Source organism: Hordeum vulgare, chromosome 1H (genome assembly GCF_904849725.1).
Source record: "Hordeum vulgare subsp. vulgare chromosome 1H, MorexV3_pseudomolecules_assembly, whole genome shotgun sequence".
NCBI classification, from domain to species: Eukaryota; Viridiplantae; Streptophyta; class Magnoliopsida; order Poales; family Poaceae; genus Hordeum; species Hordeum vulgare.
In genome coordinates this window covers 397,336,415-397,356,540 of record NC_058518.1, presented here as the reverse complement: position 1 = coordinate 397,356,540, position 20,126 = coordinate 397,336,415, and the positions used below count along the sequence as shown (strand labels likewise).

The following is a 20,126-nucleotide window of genomic DNA, read 5'->3' as shown; positions in this document are numbered from 1 at the left end:
CTGACGCCGCGGCCGCTGACGCCGCGGCCGAGAGCGTCAGCGGTAGACTGACGAGTTGCCACCGCCACCGCCACCGCCACCGTTCTCAGCCAGAGGCGACCGCCCCCGCCAAGGTTTGTTGCCGTGTTGCGCCCGTCCGCCCCTCCCTAACCCCCCTGTCTAAACGCACACAAGCTGTTCGGCGCAATGCCACAGACAGATACAGATACATTTCGTTTCTTCACTTTCTTGATGTTTCAGACTCAGACAGATCGATCGACCGGAGCCATGCCTCTCCCCGCCAACCGTGTAATGGGATCCGCCTTCGTCGCGTTCGGCGTCACGCTCCTCGCCGGCTTCCTGTACGTCGCCGTCGGGTCCAAGGCCCTCGCGCCGTCCGACAACTGGTTCTTGCTCGCCGTCCAAAACGACAGGTTAGCATTGGCGCGCGGCTTCTTTCGTCTTGAGATTGCCGGCCTGCCTCATCTGCTGTTGTTCTCCAGGTACTACTGCTTGCTTGTGCCCCTGACCGTCCCTGTCATAATCGTGGCTGTGTATCTGCATTGGCTGAGCATGAAGATGTTCAAGCATGCGTGAGGGGTGCTACAGTCATGCAAAACGAAACCCATCATCAGTTCATCGCTCTTAAGATTGTGGTATTTTTGTTTTGTTTATTATACAGTGTAAGACAAAGTTCCTGTGGTGGAGAAACTACGCTGGATCTTACAACTGTTGTGTAAGGATGTGCTTGGTTTCTTGCCTCCCATTTGCCAATGACAGTGTTTTCGTGAGCCGATTTTTGGCATTGCCAAATTGTTTGGTTGATAGCCAATTATTGTGCCAATCAGGCTGGTTCCAATAGAGAGAAAGCATTGAGTATGTTAGTATTCTTTTTATTAACTTAGTCCATAAACAAATCATTATGATAGCAATACCAGTATTAACCGCATGCCTTTTTTTTCTTTTTGAAATGGAGCAGAAGAACTGCCTCGTTGATTAGTTCAGCATAAAAGAATTATGTAGTTAATTGATGAAAAGCCGGGCGAAAACATATACAATCACACCACATGCGCATTGCTTACAAAGCATGAAACCCAACATGATCAATACGACAAATATGGCCAACACGCAATGATCACAAATCCACATGCTTCTACATCGTAATGAAACCCTTGGCAAGGTCATCTCGGATGAAGACAACAGACACCATCAAATCCACACAGACAAACCAATCCATGATGACCAGAGAGACGTGGAATCATCAATTAAGCTGCAGCGGACACCTTTCCTATGCCGTCACTCCTTTTCTTTGATCCTAAGAGCCTTCTCCACCTTCTTCATTTTGTCGTTGGTAGTCTTCTCCGTGAGGAAGCAAAATCCGCCTTGCCAAATCCAGAGCTAGCCACCTCCAAGCAACTGAGCAAGTCACAAAGCTCTTCCACGAAGAGAGCCTCTGAATCATATGCCAATGAACTTGCCTCATTAACCTCGTCGCACACGGACATCACCTGTCCAACAGTCACATGCAAGAGAGTGTGAGGGTGTCTTGGACCAAGGAGTACTAACTCGAGGTGTTTGGCCCTTACTGGCCAAATTGGGGACCGTTAGGCCACCTCCTAAAGGACGATGGAAGGGTCAAGACTCGCTCGTATGAACAAGGAAACCTCCGAAGACTTGGCGTGTACCCTAAGGACATATCTATATTCGGCATGTGTCCAACCGACTTAAACATGTAACCTAGCTCCCCCTGAGTACCTATATAAGCCAAGGGGTGTAATCCGTAGGGGGACAACTTATTCGCCTTAGGGTTTAGAGCTTACACAACAATCTCGAGGTAGATCATCATCCTGTACTCGGTACCCCATCATCAATACAATCAAAGCAGACGTTACCTCTTCAATAGGGCCCGAACCTGGGTAAACCTCGTCTCCCTACTCTCATTATTACCATAGATCCTAAATCCACAACTCGGGACCCCCACCCGAGATCTGTCGGTTTTAGCACCGACATTGGTGGCCCATGCAGGTCCGGTTGTGTGGTTGATCCGGATCAATGGCTCGCCTTCAGACTAACGCTCACATCGGTTGTGGCGACATCTTTGCTCCGAGCCAGCTTTTCGAGTTTGGAAGCGTGGTCCTCCACACATATTCAACCGACCATCTCGACGAGGTTGAGAGCTTCATACCCGATCAGGTAGTCATGTTTGGAAGCTTGGAGTACACCATCGACGCCCGTGGTGATCTCACCCCCTTTGGATGGACTCCGGATCATTTGGAGCGGTCGTAGGCTGTCGGGGCTTCAGCCCTAGAACCTACCGCTGATCATGCGACTGACAGCTCCAGAGATCTGGCCTTGAACGTGGATCAACCCTTCTCCACCACGGATTGCGACCTTGACTCCAACCCAACTTCGGATCCCGCCTTGAGCCCGGATCCGACCACCTCTCATGTCGTTCCCACGACTTCAGGGAACCTGCTCTAGGTCCGCTTGACTTACAGCCTGGCAATGTATACAACTAAGCTCTCGCTATTGAACGAGATGCTAGATCACATCTAGAGCCTTGGGATCTCACACGACAAGACTTTGGTCTATGATTAGATCAGATGTAAAGTCGATAGCTGAGAATTTTAAAATCCATCCACCACCCACCTAGTCCCTACGGTCGAAGATTTAACCGACGTCCTCTAGTACGCATCAGAAGACGCCGAATTAGACGAAGACGTCGAGGATGAACCGGGCGCAATGAAGAGAAAGACCGGCAAGTGGGTAGAAACCTCCACTTATGACATCTACACGGTGGATACCCCCGGGACGATGCAGGAGGAGAAGACAGTCGCCCCTCCAGACACAGACGGAGCGGGCGATGCGAGAGAATGCCTAGTAGAGGCGATATAGGCAATGGGAATGCTAGCAATGGCAACCCTGAAGATAACAGCACACCCAGGGTGTCGAGGAACAAGTCAGTGTCGAGGAGGTCACGCCTGATCAAATCAACGGCACCAAGGAGCACACAATCTCCGACGACCCCGACGTCAGTGATTACCCACCGAGAACTAAAGATGTAAGTATCGGGTCCGATGACCTCGCCGTCCCAGAGAACTTTGCAGCCCTCGAGTCCTATCGAAGGCGTGTGATGGCAACCGCCTGCAGTGTCAAACTAGGGCGAGCTATGCTAAAGGCCGACCAAGACACACTCAATGACAAGTGGGTCGAAGTCTTGTCTGCAGAACAGAAGCGTGAGGATAGACTCAAAAGTCAACCTAAATCTTACCCTCGGAGACACCTACTTTCAGAATTCGATGATGCAGTAGAGGACGACCCGCTGAGGAACTACGATTATCATGATCAACAGGACCGCCCTCCTAGGCGCGGGATAGGCCGCTAGGACGGCCCCGAGAACTTCGTGCTAACGCTCGTTTTAACGATAGGAGAGCCAATCAACCGACACAGACGTTTGACCTCCGTGAAAGGCTAGACATGGCGCCTCGATACATCTACCTATCAAGGGACCGGGCACCCGGGGGATAGGAAGGATACCATGAATGGCTCGACAGAAGCACTTGGGCTCGGGTAGATAACTATGTTCGTCCAGAACCATATGGTCGGAAATCTATCGCCTGGGTCAAGGGTGCCGCCCATCTGATGTGCTTCACTGACGATGTCATGCAACATCAATTCCCTGAAGGGCTTAAACTCGTCAATATTGAGTCGTATGATGGAACCACAGATCCCGCAGTATGGATCGAAGATTTCCTTCTCCATATTCGCATGGCCAGAGAAGATGATCTCCACGCCATCAAGTACATATCCTTGAAACTAAAGGGACATGTGAGGCATTGTCTTAATAGCTTGCCCGAGGACTCTATTGAGAGCTGGGAGAGCTCGAGGATGCATTCCAAGCTAACTTCCACGGCACTTACGTCCGATCTCCGGATGTCTAAAACCCGAACCTTATCAAACAACACCCTCGAGAGTCAGCTCACAAATTGTGGAATAGGTTCCTTACTAAAATAACCAAATAATAGACTGTCCAAAGGCTTAGGCCATTGTAGCCTTCCTAAACGGCATCCATGATGAGTGGCTTACTCGAGAGCCGAGTCAGGATAAGTCGAGGACCATGGCCTCGCTTACCTCTCTCATGATTCGATTCTGCACGGGAGAGGATACCTAGCTGGCTCACAACATAACGAGAATGGTAAGCCTCTACGCAACATGACAATAAGCACTACCATAAAAAGGTAACAACAACGACACTGACAACAGTTGGTGATGGATTTAGCAACCGATGCAGCGGCCAGAAGAAGAAACCCTTTAAAGGGAAGAGGGATCGCCCGTGTGCCCTTGATTTGATCCTCGATAGGCCATGCCAAATTCATGGCGCCTCGGATAAACCCGCTATGCACACCAATCAAAATTGTTGGGGTGATCAAAAGTGCGAGAAAAGACTCGGCTGAAAGCCCGAGCATGGGACAACCTTGTAGAGAGGATGAGGATGAACCACCTAGGCCTCGTAACGGAGGCCAAAAGCAATATGTTACTCACATCCCCAAAAAGGAGAGGAAAGAGCACTTCGGGATGTCTACGCCTTAGAGCGCATAGCACGGAAGTACAATCCATGGCCAGCTCACCCGATTACCTTCGATAGATGCAATCATCTGACCAGTATTCGGCATGAAGGGTCGTTCACCTTAGTCCTCGACCCGATAGTGGACGGTTTCCACCTCACTAGAGTCCTTATGGACGAAGGCAGCAACCTAAACCTTATCTATGCCAATACATCCAGGAAGATGTGAATTGATCTGTCAAGGATCAAACTCAATAACACCACATTCAAGGGTGTACTACCTAGTGTGGAGGCACGTTGCTTGGGAACTATCACCCTTGACATAGTCTTCGGTTCCCCCAAAAATTTCTGGAGCGAGGACTTGATATTCGACATCATCTCGTTCTGTAGTGGTTACCAAGTCTTTCTCGGACGAGTAGCCTTCACCAAATTCAATGCAGTCCCGCATTATGCATACCTGAAGCTCAAAATGTCGGGCCCAAAGGGTGTTATCACAAATAAATGGTAACACATAATGCTCCCTTCAAACATAGGAGCAGACCTCCACTTTCGTAGCCGAGGTCCAAGCAGCTAAGGAAGCATCAAAATCCCTCACCAAGCTCAATACGAAGGTCACTTCAAAACGCACGTGAGGTGCTTCGCGACCTCCTCACTTATCACACGGCCACCCCAAATAGGGACACACGCTCCCTAGCCTCCCACTCCTAGCCGAAGATTATGTACCTAGAGTACATAACTTCGCCCTCAGAATTCCATGGAGGCCACAGAACACGTATAAATCATGCACAAGGATCGACTTAAACCGATCTAGTGACTCGACCCTTAGGGGTATTGTGGTAATTTGAAAAACCATAGGAGCACATGCCCATGTAACCTTCTGGCTTTCACCGAGCGAATACTAGGGGCTTCCTCTTTACAAGGCCCACCTCTAAGCTATTGCCAAGTGCTCAGCTCATAGATAGTACCACACTCAAACATATAGGCACAGTGCTTCCAACAAGCGTGGCTGGTTAATAGCACGAACATGTAGACATGCGACCGAGCCCATCCAAGGACGGTAGGAAAGCTTTGCATAGAACTCCACCATATTTTTTATGCATCTTTTGTGTGACAAGCTCAGCTTGCACGGTTCGTGAAAGGACGTGGATGTCGCCTAGAGGGGGGGTGTGAATATGCATTTTAGAAGAATTATGGTTTAGGCTTGAACAAATGCGGAATAAAACTAACGTTTAATGTGTCAAGCACAAAACCTAAAACAACTAGGCTCACCTATGTGCACCTACAACTTATTCTAAGCAAGATAAACAACTAAGTGATATCAAGATATATAACAACAAACAATATGGCTATCACAAAGTAAAGTGCATAAGTAAAGAGCTCGAGTAAGAGATAACCAAGGCACGCGGAGACGACGATGCATCCCGAAGTTCACACCCTTGTGGATGCTAATCTCCGTTTGGACCGGTGTGGAGGCACAATGCTCCCCAAGATGCTACTAAGGCCACCGTAATCTCCTCACGCCCTCGCACAATGCAAGATGCCATGATTCCACTAAGGCACCCTTGAGGGCGGTCAATGAACCCGTACAAACAAGGTTGGGGCAATCTCCACAACTTAATTGGAGGCTCCCAACAACACCATGAAGCTTCACCACAATGGCATATGGCTTCGAGGTAACCTCAAATGCTCGGGGCAATCTCCACAACCTAATTGGACACCCTCAAGCTTGCCCGGAGCTTTACACCACAATGATTGAGCTCCGAGGCACCACCAAGCTTCTCAATGGTGGCCTCATGATCCACAATATATTTCTTGCCCTCAATGGCAATAGACATGATTTCCATGAAGTTGGGACGAGCAATTTTATTCTTATGAAGAGCTTTAAAAATAATTTCCCCCTTAATTCTGAAGGAAGAAATATTATCACTCTCTTCATCATTATCCTCATCCTCATTATCATCAACATCATCATCATGAGACATATTGGGATTCAAAGTAGGAGATACCTTTGAAGCCTTGGCCATAAAGCAAAAGTGAGAAACAATAGATGATGATGTAGGATCCCTTTAAGCATCATGCAAGGCCACATCTTGTTCCATGGAGTGATGGAGTTCCTCTACATTGTTAACACAATAATTCAAGGAAATAGATACATTTTTATCATGTCAACAAGATATAGAAAGCATATATCATCATCAGATTTAGTCAAGTAGTTTTTACATGATATGCAAGGACTATCAACACAAGCATGTAAAACATTTAGAGTGCTCGAAGTGTTAACTACCAAAGATGAAGCGTTGTAATAATATAGTGATGAAGGATCATCAACAATAAGCCCACTATCATCATTGCAATGATCACCACTACTCACCATATCATTACCTTGTGGTAACCCACATGTGGGTGAAGTAGATGAAGTTGCGAAGACCACACGACCGGAGGTGGAGGGAGAAAAATCATTCCCACAAATCTTGGACACACCATATTTATCTTGAAGCTTTCTCCACAACTCATGAGCATCCCGAAATGGTAGGAGTTGAAATATAACTACATTGCTCAAAGCATCAAAAAGCACATTAGAAGTTTGAGCATTGAGATAAGAGTTTTTCTCATCCCCTAAATATATATTTTGAGAATCTTTTGGAGGAGAAAAACCATATCTACAATTCACACTAAATTTGGGTCCATGGCTCTAAAGAGATTAAGCATGCGAATTACCCAAATATCAAAATTTGTGCCACTAAAACTAAGAGTGTCAGAGAATCCTAATCCCCTAGTTGACATCCTCACTCTCTAGGTGGTAAAACCTAATAATGAGAGACCTGACTTTGATACCAATTGAAAGGACGTGGATGCCGCCTAGAGGGGGGGGGGTGAATAGGCATTTTAAAATAATTACGACTTAGGCTTGAACAAATGCGGAATAAAACTAACGTTTAATTTGTCAAGCACAAAACCTAAAAAAACTAGGCTCACCTATGTGCACCTACAACTTATGCTAAGCAAGATAAATAACTAAGTGATAGCAAGATATATAACAAGAAACAATATGGCTATCACAAAGTAAAATGCATAAGTAAAGAGCTCGGGTAAGAGATAACTGAGGCATGTGAAGACGACAATGTATCCCGAAGTTCACACCCTTGCGGATGCTAATCTCCGTTTGGAGCGGTGTGGAGGCACAATGCTCCACAAGATGCCCCTAAGGCCACCGTAATATCCTCACGCCCTCGCACAATGCAAGATGTCGTGATTCCACTAAGGGACCCTTGAGGGCGGTCACCGAACCCGTACAAACAAGGTTGGGGCAATCTCCACAACTTAATTGGAGGGTCCCAACAACGCCACGAAGCTTCACCACAATGGAGTATGGATTCGAGGTAACCTCAAATGCTCGGCACAATCTCCACAACCTAATTGGACACCCCGAAGCTTCCCCGGAGCTTTACACCAGAATGATTGAGCTTCGAGGCACCACCAAGCTTCTAAGACGCCAAAGCATCCACGAAGAACAATCTCTAGGGTACCAAGCACCGAAGGGTAATAAGCTTCTCAACTTTTCACTTCCACGTATCACCGTGGAGAACTCAAACCGATGCAACTAATGCAATGGAAAGAACACACGAAGTGGTCAAGTCCCTCACACTCAGATCCCTCCACAACAACAAAAGCTATTGAGGAATATGAGAGGAAGAACAAGTACCTCACAAGGAACTCAAAGATCAAGATCCAAGGGGTTCCCCTCACACAAAGGATAAAGTGATTGGTGGAGATGTGGATCTAGATCTCCTCTCTGTTTTCCCTCAAGAACTAGCAAGAATCATTAGAGGGATTAAGAGTTAGAAAGCTCTAAGAAGGTCAACAATGGGGGGCAAACATAAGCTGGAAGGATGGGGAACCATTGGGGAAGAAGACCCCCTTAAATAGCCCCCCACAAATCTGCCAATTATGTGTAGAATTACATAGGGGCGGTACAACCGGTTGCTAGGGAGGTGCAACTGGTCTGCATATTTTAGTGGTACAAGCGCCCAACTACCTCCCAACAATCAAACGACAACAGAAGGTTGGCCAGCAGTTCCACTCACCACGACTGTTGGGCACGGCTAAGTCCCAAGCGGTACAACCGCCAGGAACACTGGTTGTACCGGCTATACTTAATATAGCGGTACAACCGGGCCACCACCGCCCAACCACCACAGCACAATAGAACCGTGGCCGGTTGTGGACCGTTGCTGGTCCGGTTCAATCGCCCAGGGTGAGGGCGGAACTGTTGGAAATATGCCCTAGAGGCAATAATAAATTGGTTATTATTATATTTCCATGTTCATGATAATCGTTTATTATCCATGCTAGAATTGTATTGATTGGAAACTCAAATACATGTGTGGATACATAGACAACACACTGTCCCTAGTGAGCCTCTAGTTGACTAGCTCGTTGATCAAAGATGGTCAAGGTTTCCTGGCCATAGGCAAGTGTTGTCACTTCATAATGGGATCACATCATTAGGAGAATGATGTGATGGATAAGTGATGACCCACAAGTATAGGGGAGCAATCATAGTCCTTTCAATAAGTAAGAGTGTCGAACCCAACAAGGAGCAGAAGGATCTGACAAGTGGTTTTCAGCAAGGAAATATCTGCAAGCACTGAAATTGTCGGTAACAAGTGATTGTATGGCATTTTCTTGATTGCATCAACCTTAGCCTTATCGACTTCAATACCTCTTTCGGAAATTTTATGTCCTAAGATGATGCCTTCATTAACCATAAAGTGGCACTTCTCCCAATTCAAGACAAGATTGGTGTCTTTACATCTCTGTAAGACTCAATCAAGGTTGCTGAGGCAATCATCAAAGGAAGACCCGTAAACAGAAAAGTCATCCATGAAAACCTCGACAATCTTTTCACAAAAGTCAGAGAATATAGCCATCATACATCTTTGAAAGGTGGCAGGTGCATTACATAAGCCAAAAGGCATACGTCTATAAGCAAGGGTACCGAAAGGGCGGGTGAAAGTGGTTTTCTCCTGATCAGATTGTGCAACTGGTATTTGGGAGAAACCAGAATAACCGTCTAGAAAGAAAAAGTGTGTGTGTTTGGACAACCTTTCTAGCATTTGGTCGATAAAAGGCAAAGGGTAATGATCTTTCCTAGTGGCCTTATTCAATTTCCGAAAATCGATCACCCTCCTATAGCCAGTAATAATTCTTTGTGGGATCAATTCATCCTTATCATTAGGGACAACGGTAATGCCTCCCTTCTTAGGAACGCAATGCACCAGACTCACCCAATCGCTATGAGCAACAGGATAGATAATACCCGCTTCCAGGAGCTTTAGTATTTGTTTTCTTACTACCTCTTTCATCTTAGGATTTAATCTCCTTTGATGATCAGCAACTGGTTTAGAATCAGGATCAATTTTAATCTTGTACTGGCATAGGGTAGGACTAATGCCCTTAAGATCATCAAGAGTATATCCAATAGCAGCACGGTGCTTCCTCAGAGTTTTTAGTAACTTCTTTTCTTCATGCTCTGAGAGGCTAGCACTAATTATAACAGGATATATCTCTTTTTCATCAAGATAGGCATACTTAAGAGTATCAGGCAACTGCTTAAGCTCGAACACAGGATCACACTTTGGTGGGGGTGGATCCCCAAGCAGTTCAACATGCAAGTTATTCTTAAGGATAGGATATTGTTCTAATACAACTCTATCTATCTCATCCCTTTGATCCATATGCATATCATTTTCATGCTCAAGCAAGTATTGCTCTAAGGGATCAGTAGAGGCACGGCAATAGAAGCTAGGGCAATAGTTTCATCCCTACTAGGCAACTCCTTTTCATGAGGTTGTCTACCAAACTTGGAGAAATTGAAATCATGTGACACGCCTTCAAAGCCAACAGTGACAGTTTGCTTCTCACAATCAATATGAGCATTGACAGTATTGAGAAAGGGTCTACCAAATATGATGGGACAAAAGCTATCTTGTGCGGTAGCAAGAACGAGGAAATCAGCAGGATACTTTGTTTTACCACATAAGACTTCAACATCCCTAACAATTCTCACATGGCAGATAGTATCTCTATTGGCAAGCAGAATAGTGACATCTATAGGTTCTATCTCAACAGGTGCAATCTCATCTTTGATCTCATCGTATAAGGATTGAGGTATTGCACTAACACTAGCAATCACGTCACATAAACCATGATAACAATGATCTCCTATCTTAACAGAAACCACACGCATGCCAACAACAGGCCTATGTTTGTCTCTAGCGTGAGGTTTAGCAATTCTAGCAGCATCTTCACATAAGTGAATATTATGTTCCTCAACATCGTCGGACAGAAGATATTTGATAGTAGCAATGCTAGGTTCAACTCTAATTTGCTCAGGGGGTGTAGGTGTTCTAATATAGCCTCTACATATCATAGTTGAAGCTTTAGAATGATCCTTTATCCTAACAGGGAATGGTGGTTTCTCAATGTAAGCACTGGGAACAACATGATCATTATAGGCAATGACTTTCTCTTCAACTGGAGTGGGTTTAACTACATTGACTTCTAAAGGAGGATGATATTTAAACCACTTCTCTTTGGGGAGATCAATATGAGCAGCAAAGGATTCACACAATGAAGCTACTATCTCAGAGTCAAGTCCATACTTAGCGCTGAAGTCACAAAAAGTATTTGTCTCAACAGAGGATTTAACGCAATCAAACGTGAAATTCATACCTGACTCCTAACCTTCTTCAAGCTCCCAATCTTTAGAGTTGCGTTTAATTCTCTCCAATAAATTCCATTTGAAGTCAATATCTCTCTTCATAAAAGAACCGGTACAAGAAGTGTCAAGCATGGTGCGATCATCATGATAAAGCCGAGCATAGAAGTTCTGAATGATAATTTCTCTCGAGAGCTCATGATTGGGGCATGAATATAGCATTGATTTAAGCCTCCCCCAAGCTTGAGCGATGCTTTCTCTGTCACGAGGCCAAAAATTATAAATATAATTCCGATCACGATGTACTAAATGCATAGGATAAAACTTTTGATGAAATTCCAATTTCAACCGATTGTAGTCCCATGATCCAGTATCATCACATAGCCTATACCATGTCAATGCCTTATCCTTCAAAGATAAAGGAAAGACCTTCTTATTGACCTCATCCTCGGGCACACCTGCAAGCTTAAATAAACCACAAACTTCATCTACATAGATCAGATGCAAGTCTGGATGTGATGTTCCATCTCCTGTAAAAGGATTAGGCAGCAGTTTCTCAAGCATACCCGAAGGAAATTCAAAGAAAATATTTGCAGTAGGTGCAGCAGGTTGAGGAGCAACTCTTCGTGCTTCCGTTCGAGGTGAAGATACCCCGAACAAGCCCCTCAAAGGATTAGTATCCATAGTGACAAGTGACAATGAATTTCAGCACACTATATGAATGTTTCCTTACCAAGTTCCACTTACCAAAGGCGCTTCACTCCCCGGCAACGGCGCCAGAAAAGAGTCTTGATGACCCACAAGTATAGGGGATCAATCGTAGTCCTTTCGATAAGTAAGAGTGTCGAACCCAACGAGGAGCAAAAGGATCTGACAAGTGGTTTTCAGCAAGGAAATATCTCCAAGCACTGAAATTGTCGGTAACAAGTGATTGTGTGGTGAGATGATTCGTAGCAAGCAACAAGTAAAAAAAGTAGCAACAGTGCAGCAAAGTGGCCCAATCCCTTTTGTAGCAAGGGACAAGCCTGGACAAAGTCTTATAGGAGGAAAAAGCTCCCGAGGACACACGTGAATTTCTGTCATGCTAGTTTTCATCAAGTTCATATGATTCGCGTTCGTTACTTTGATAGTTTGATATGTGGGCGGACCGGCGCTTGGGTACTGCCCTTACTTGGACAAGCATCCCACTTATGATTAACCCCTCTCACAAGCATCCGCAACTAGGAAAGAAGAATTAAGACAAAGTCTAACCATAGCATTAAACTAGTGGATCCAAATCAGGCCCTTACGAAGCAACGCATAAACTAGGGTTTAAGCTTCTATCACTCTAGCAACCCATCATCTACTTACTACTTTCCAATGACGTCCTCTAGGCCCAAATAATGGTGAAGTGTTATGTAGTCGACGTTCACATAACACCACTAGAGGAAAAACAACATACAACATATCAAATTACCGAACGAATACCAAATTCACATGACTACTATTAGCATGACTTATCCCATGTCCTCAGGAACAAAAGTAACTACTCACAAAGCATAATCATATTCATGACCAAAGAGGTAATGAGTAGCATCAAGGATCTGAACATAAACTCTTCCACCAAATAATCCAACTAGCATCAACTACAAAGAGTAATCAACACTACTAGCAACCTTACAAGTACCAATCGGAGTCGCGAGACAGAGATTGGTTACAAGTGATGAACTAGGGTTTGGAGATGAGATGGTGCTGATGAAGATGTTGATGGTGACGAGTCCCCTCCGATGAGAGAAGTGTTGGTGATGACGATGGCGACGATTTCCCCCTCCGGGAGGGAAGTTTCCCCGGCAGGATCGTCCTGCCGGAGCTCTAGATTGGTTCTGCTCAAGTTCCGCCTCATGGCGGCGGCGAATCCACAAAAAAGCTCCTCTCTGATTTTTTCCAGACGAAACCCTTCATATAGCAGAAGAGGGGGGCAAGTGGGCCAGCAGGTTGCCCACAAGCCCTCATGGCGCGGCCTGGGGGGGGGGGGGGGTGGCCGCGCCGTGCAGGCTTGTGGCCAACCCCTGGCGCCCCTCTGGCGCTTCTTCGGCCCAGTATTTTTTATAAATCCGGAAAAAAATCCTCATTGATTTTTACGGCGTTTGGAGTTGTGCAGAATAGGTATCTCAAACTTGCTCCACTTTCAGGCCAGAATTCCAGTTGCCGGCATTCTCCCTCTTCATGTAAACCTTGCAAAATAAGAGAGAAAAGGCATAAGAATTGTACCGTGAAGTGAAATAACAGCCCAAGAAGCGATAAATAACAACATGAAAACATGATGCAAAATGGACGTATCAATAAGACCCAAACGATAAACGTAGCATATGATCGTGTCAGTTTATTGCTATTGTTTTTCTGCATGTCAATGTATATGTTCCTATGACCATGAGATCATGCAATTCGCGGACACCGGAGGAATACCTTGTGTGTATCAAACATCGAAACGTTACTGGGTGACTATAAAGGTGCTCTACAGGTATCTCCAAAGGTGTCTGTTGGGTTGGCATGGATCAAGACTGGGATTTGTCACTCCGTGTGACGGAGAGGTATCTCGGGGCCCACTCGGTAATACAACATCACAACAAGCCTTACAAGCAATGTGACTAAGGAGTTAGTTATGGGATCTTGTATTACAGAACGAGTAAAGAGACTTGTCGGTAACGAGATTGAACTAGGTATGGAGATACCGACGATCGAATCTCGGGCAAGTAACATACCGAAGGACAAATGGAACATCATACGAGATTAACTGCATCCTTGACATAGAGGTTCAACCGATAGAGATCTTCGTAGAATATGTAGGAGCCAATATGGACATCCAGGTCCCTCTATTGGTTATTGACCGGAGAATGTCTCAGGTCATGTCTGCATAGTTCTCGAACCCGCAGGGTCTGCACACTTAAGGTTAGGTGACGTTTCGGTATAGTTGAGTTATAGGTGTTGCTAAGCAAAATTTGTTCGGAGTCCCGGATGAGATCTCGGACGTCACGAGGAGCTCCGGAATGGTCCGGAGGTAAATATTGATATATAGGAAGTCCTATTTTGGTCAATGGAAAAGTTTCGGGCTCATCGGTAGTGTACCACGATAGTCGGGAGGGTACTGGGGACCATCGAGAGGGGTGTCATGCTCCGAGGGGCCTTATGGGCTGTGGGAGGATACAAACTAGCCCCTAGTGGGCTGACATAAGCTCCCACTAAGGCCCATGAGTTTTGAAAGGCAAAAACCCAAAGGTGGAAAAGGTGGAAAGGGTTTCCAAGTGGAAAGGAGGAATCCTACTCCTAGTAGGATTGGAGTAGGACCCTCCACCTCCAATTTCGGCCCAACCTTGCGGGTTTTAGGCTGCCTCCTACCCTCCCTCCTACCCTCCCTCCCTCCTATACATACTATAGGTATTGAGGGTTTTTGAGACACACAATTTCAACCACGTGCTACCCTCTCCTCTAGTTTGTAGTTCTTCCTCTAGCTAGATCGGATTTCTGCGGTGCTTAGGCGAAGCCCTGCAGGAATAGATCACCACCATCACCGGCCCGCCGTCACGCTGCCGGAGAACTCATCTACTTCCCTGTTTCTCTTGCTGGATCGAGAAGGCGGGGGTCGTCATCGAGTTATACGTGTGCTGAACGCGGAGGCGTCGTCCGTTCGACACTAGATCGGGATGGATTGTGATGGGATCACGGGACGGATCATGATGAGATCACGGGATGGGCTGCGATTTGAATCGCGAAGATGTTCCACTACATCAACTGCGTTGTATACGCTTCCGCTTAGCAATCTACAAGGGTATGTAGATTCACTCTCCCCTCTCGTAGATGATCATCACCATGGATATGTATTGCGTGTGCGTAGGAAATTGTTTGTTTCCCATGCTACATTCCGCAACAGTGGTATCAGAGCTAGGTTCATGTGTAGATGATATCTCGAGTAGGACACAAAAGAGTTTATGGGCGTTGATGTTCAATTTGCTTCTCTCCTTAGTCTTTTCTTGATTCGGCAATATTGTTGGATTGAAGCGGCCCGGACCAACCTTACTCGTACGCTTACGAGAGACCGGTTTCATTGATTAACATGCAACTTGTTGCATAAAGATGACTCACGGATGTCTGTTTCTTCAACTTTAGTCGAATCGGATTTGACCGAGCCGGTCCTTGGAGAATGTTAAATAGCAAATTGCATATCACTGTTGTGGCTTTGCGTAAGTAAGACGCGATCATATTAGATACCCATAGCAGCCAGTAAAACATGCAACAACAAATTAGAGGACGTCTAACTTGTTTTTGCAGGGTATGCATGTGATGTGATATTGCCAAATACATGATATTATATATTGGATGTATGATATGATCATGTTGTAATAGTTAAATATCGACTTGCACGTCGATGCTACGAGAACCGGCAGGAGCCATAGGGTTGTCTTTAAACTAACGTTTGTGCTTGAAGATGCGTTTACTATATTGCTAGGTAGTAGCTTTAGTAGTAATAGCATAGATAGCACGACAACCTCAATGGGAGCACAATGATGGAGATCATGGTGTGATGCCGATGACGATGAAGATCATGCCGGTGCTTTGGTGATGGAGATCAAGAAGCACAAGATCACGACCATATCATGTCACTTATGATTTGCATGTGATGTTAATCCTTTTATGCACCTTATTTTGCTTAGAACGACGGTAGCATTATAAGATGATCCCTCACTAAAATTTCAAGATAAAATTGTGTTCTCCTCGACTGTGCACCGTTGTGACAGTTCGTCGTTTCGAGACACCACATGATGACCGGGTGTGATAGACTCAACGTTGACATACAATGGGTGCAAAACAGTTGCACACATGGAACAATCGGGTTAAACTTGACTAGCCTAGCATGTACAGACATGGCTTCGGAACACAAGAGACCGAAAGGTCGAGCATGAATCATATAGTTGATATGATCAACATGGAGATGTTCACCACTGAAACTATACTCAACTCACGTGATGATCAGACTTGAGTTAGTGGATTTGGATCATGCGCCACTCGAATGACTAGAGGAATGTCTGTTTTGAGTGGGAATTATTAGTAATATGATTAGCTAAACTCAATTATCATGAACATAGTCAAAAGGTCTTTGCAAATTATGTTGTAGCTTGCGTTGTAGCTCTACTGTTTTTGATATGTTCCTAGAGAAAATTTAGTTGAAAGATGATAGTAGCAATTATGCGGACTAGGTCCGTAAACTGAGGATTGTCCTCATTGTTGTGGAGAAGGCTTACGTCTTTAATGCACCGCTCGGTGTGCTGAACCTAGAGCGTCGTTTGTGGATGTTGCGAACATCTGACATACACGTTTTTTAATGACTACATGATAGTTCAATGCGTAATGCTTAAACAACTTAGAATTGAGGCACCGAAGACGTTTTGAACGTCACGGAACATGCGAGATGTTCCAAGAGATGAAATTGGGATTTCATGCTTGTGCCCTTTTTGAGAGGTATGAGACATCCGACAAGATTCTTTGTCTACAAAGTAAGGGAGAAAAGCTGAATCGTTGAGCATGTGCTCAGATTGTCTGAGTGCTACAATCGCTTGGATCGAGTGGGAGTTAATCTTCCAGATGAGATAGTGGTGGTTCTCCAAAGTCAGTGCCACCAAGCTACTAGAGCTTCGTGATGAACTATAAAATATCAAGGATAGATATGATGATCCTCAAGCTATTCACGACGTTTGACATCGCGAAAGTAGAAATCAAATAGGAGCATCAATTGTTGATGGTTAGTAAAACCACTAGTTTCAAGAAGGGCGAGGGCAATAAGGGATACTTCATGAAACGGCAAACCAGTTGCTGCTCTAGTGAAGAAACCCAAGGTTGAACCCAAACCCGAGACTAAGTGCTTCTATTATGAGGGGAACGGTCACTGAGGCGAAACTACCCTAGATACTTGGTAGATGAGAAGGCTGGCAAAGTCGACAAAAGTATATTGGATATACCTGATATTGATGTGTACCTTACTAGTACTCCTAGTAGCACCAGGGTATTAGATACCGGTTCAATTGCTAAGTGTTAGTAACTCGAAATTATAGCTACGAATTAAATGGATACTAGCAAGGGTGAGGTGATGATGTGTGTTGGAAGTAACTCTAAGGTTGATGTGATCAAACATTGCACGCTCCCTCTACCATCGGGATTAGTGTGAAACCTAAATAGTTGTTATTTGGTGTTTGCGTTGAGCATGAACATGATTAGATCATGTTTATTGCAATACGATTATTCATTTAAAGAGAATAATTGTTATTCTATTTGCTTGAATAAATACCTTCAATGGTTTACTGAATCTCGATCGTAGTGCTACACAAGTTCATAATATTGATGCCAAAAGATACAAAGTAGTAATGATAGTACCACTTACTTGTGGCACTGCCGCTTGAGTCATGTTGGTGTAAAATGCATGAAGAAGCTCCATGCTGATGGATCTTTGTAATCACTCATTTTTGAAACGTTTGAGACATGCAAACCATACCTATTGGTATAAACGCATTAAGAAACTCCATGCAGATGGATCGCTTGGACTCACTTGATTTTGAATCACTTGAGACATGCAAATCATACCACATGGGCAAGATGACTCAAGGCCTCATTTTCCAGTGAGATGGAACTAGAAAGTAACTTATTGGAAGTAATACATTTGGATGTATGCAGTCCAATGAGTGTTGAGGCACGCAGTGGATATCGTTATGTTCTTACTTCACGCATGATTTGAGTAGATACTAGTGTATTTGCTTGATGAAACACACGTCTGAATTATTGAAAGGTTCAAGTAGTTTCAAAGTGAAGTTGAAGATCGTCGTGACAAGAGGGTAAAATGTCTATGATATGATCATAGAGATGAATATCTGAGTTGCGAGTTTGGTACACAATTAAGATAAATGTGAAAATTGTTTCACATATCATGCCACCTAGAACACCATAGTGTGATGGTGTGTCCGAACGTCATAGCCGCTCCCTATTTGATATGGTGCATACTATGACGTCTCTTATCGAATTACCACTATCGTTTATGGGTTATGCATTAGAGACAGCCGCATTCACTTTAAATAGGGCACCACGTATTTCCATTGAGATGAAACCGTATGAACTATGGTTTGGAGAAACCTAAGCTGTCGTTTCTTAAAAGTTTGGGCTGCGATGCTTATGTGGCAAAGTTTCAGCATGATAAGCTCGAACCCAAAGTGGATAAATGCATCTTCATAGGACACCCAAAACAGTTGGGTATACCTCCTATGTCAGATTCGAAAGCAAAGTGTTTGTTTCTAGAAATGGGTCCATTCTCGATGAAAAGTTTCTCTCGAAAGAATTTAATGGGAGGGTGGTGGAACTTGATGAGGTTATTGAACCGTCACTTCAACCAGTGTGTAGCAGGGCACATGAAGTTGTTCCTATGGCGCCTAGGCAAATTGAAGTGGAAACTGATGATATTGTTCATTAAGCTTCAGATCAATTTACTACAAACCTCGTAGGTCGACAAGGTCGTGTACTGCTACAGATTGGTACGGTAACCCTGTCTTGGAGGTCATGTTGTTGAACAACAATGAACCTACGAGCTATGGTGAAGCGATGGTGGGCCCAGATTTCGGCAAATGGCTGGAGACCATGAAATCCGAGAGAGGAACCGTGTATAAAAACAAAGTGTAGACTTTGGAAGAACTACTTGATGGTCGTAAGACTATTAAGTACATATGGATCTTTAAAAGGAAGACAAACGATGATGGTGAAAAGTCACCATTAAGAAAAGCTTGACTTGTCGCAAAGATGTTTCCGACAAGTTCAAAAAGTTGACTATGATGAGACTTTCTCACTCTTAACGATGCTAAAAGTCTGTTGGAATTATGTTAGCAGTTGCTGCATTATTTATGAAACATTGCACATAGGATGTCAAAACATTGTTTCCTCGACGGTTTCCTTGAGAAAATGTTGTATGTGATACAACTAGAAGGTTTTGTTGATCCTAAGCATGCTAAGAAGTATGCAAGCTCCAGCGATCCTTCTATGGACTGGTGTAAGCATCTCGGAGTTGGAATATACGCTTTGATGAGATGATCAAAGCTTTTGGGGTTATAAAAGGTTTATGAGAAACTTGTATTTCCAAAAAAGTGAGTGGCAGCACTATAGAATTTGTGATAAGTATATGTGGTTGACACATTGTTGATCGGAAGTAAATTAGAATTTCTGGAAAGCATAAAGGGTTGTTTCAAAGGAGTTTTTCAAAGGAAAACATGGATAGAGCTACTTGAATATTGAGCATCAAGATCTATAGAGATAGATCAAATCGCTAAATAGAACTTCCAATAAAATGCATGGCTTGACAAGTTTTTGAAGGAGTTCAAAATAGATCAGCAAAGAAGGAGTTCTTGGCTGTGTTGTAAGGTGTGAATTTGAGTAAGACTCAAAGCCCGACCATGGCAGAATAAAGAGAAAGCACGAAGGTCGTCCCCTATGCCTTAGCCGTAGGCTCTAAAGTATGCCATGTTGTGTACCGCACCTGATGTGTGCCTTGCCATGAGTCTGTCAAGGGGTACAAAGAGTGATCCAGGATTGGATCACTGAACAACGGTCCAAGTTATCCTTAGTAACTAGTGGACTAAGGAATTTTTCTCGATTATGGAGGTGATTAAAGAGTTTGTCGTAAAGGGTTACGTCGATGCAATCTTTGACACTAATCCGAATAACTCTGAGTAGTAAAGCAGATTCGTATAGTGGAGCAGTCATTTGGAATAGTTCCAAATGGCACATAGTAGAAATGTCTATAGGATGACATAGCGATTTGTAAAAGCACACATGGATCTGAAAGGTTCATATCCGTTG

General features: G+C 44.5%; 1 protein-coding gene across 1 annotated transcript; it reads left to right on the top strand.

Annotated features, from left to right (window-relative positions):
- The first annotated feature begins 9 nt into the window (after positions 1–9).
- On the top strand, positions 10–858 carry LOC123440208. The gene is made up of 3 exons (XM_045116780.1): positions 10–113; positions 247–413; positions 483–858. The coding sequence occupies exons 2-3, from the start codon at positions 268–270 to the stop codon at positions 574–576; spliced, it is 240 nt and encodes a 79-aa protein (XP_044972715.1). The 5' UTR covers positions 10–113; positions 247–267; the 3' UTR covers positions 577–858.
- Positions 859–20,126: the final 19,268 nt, after the last annotated feature.

Excerpts from the sequence above, each read along its gene's own strand:
- LOC123440208 (XM_045116780.1), top strand. The coding sequence starts at position 268 with ATGCCTCTCCCCGCCAACCGTGTAATGGGATCCGCCTTCGTCGCGTTC. Across the intron at positions 414-482 it reads CTCGCCGTCCAAAACGACAG|GTACTACTGCTTGCTTGTGC; the intron begins GTTAGCATTGGC and ends GTTGTTCTCCAG.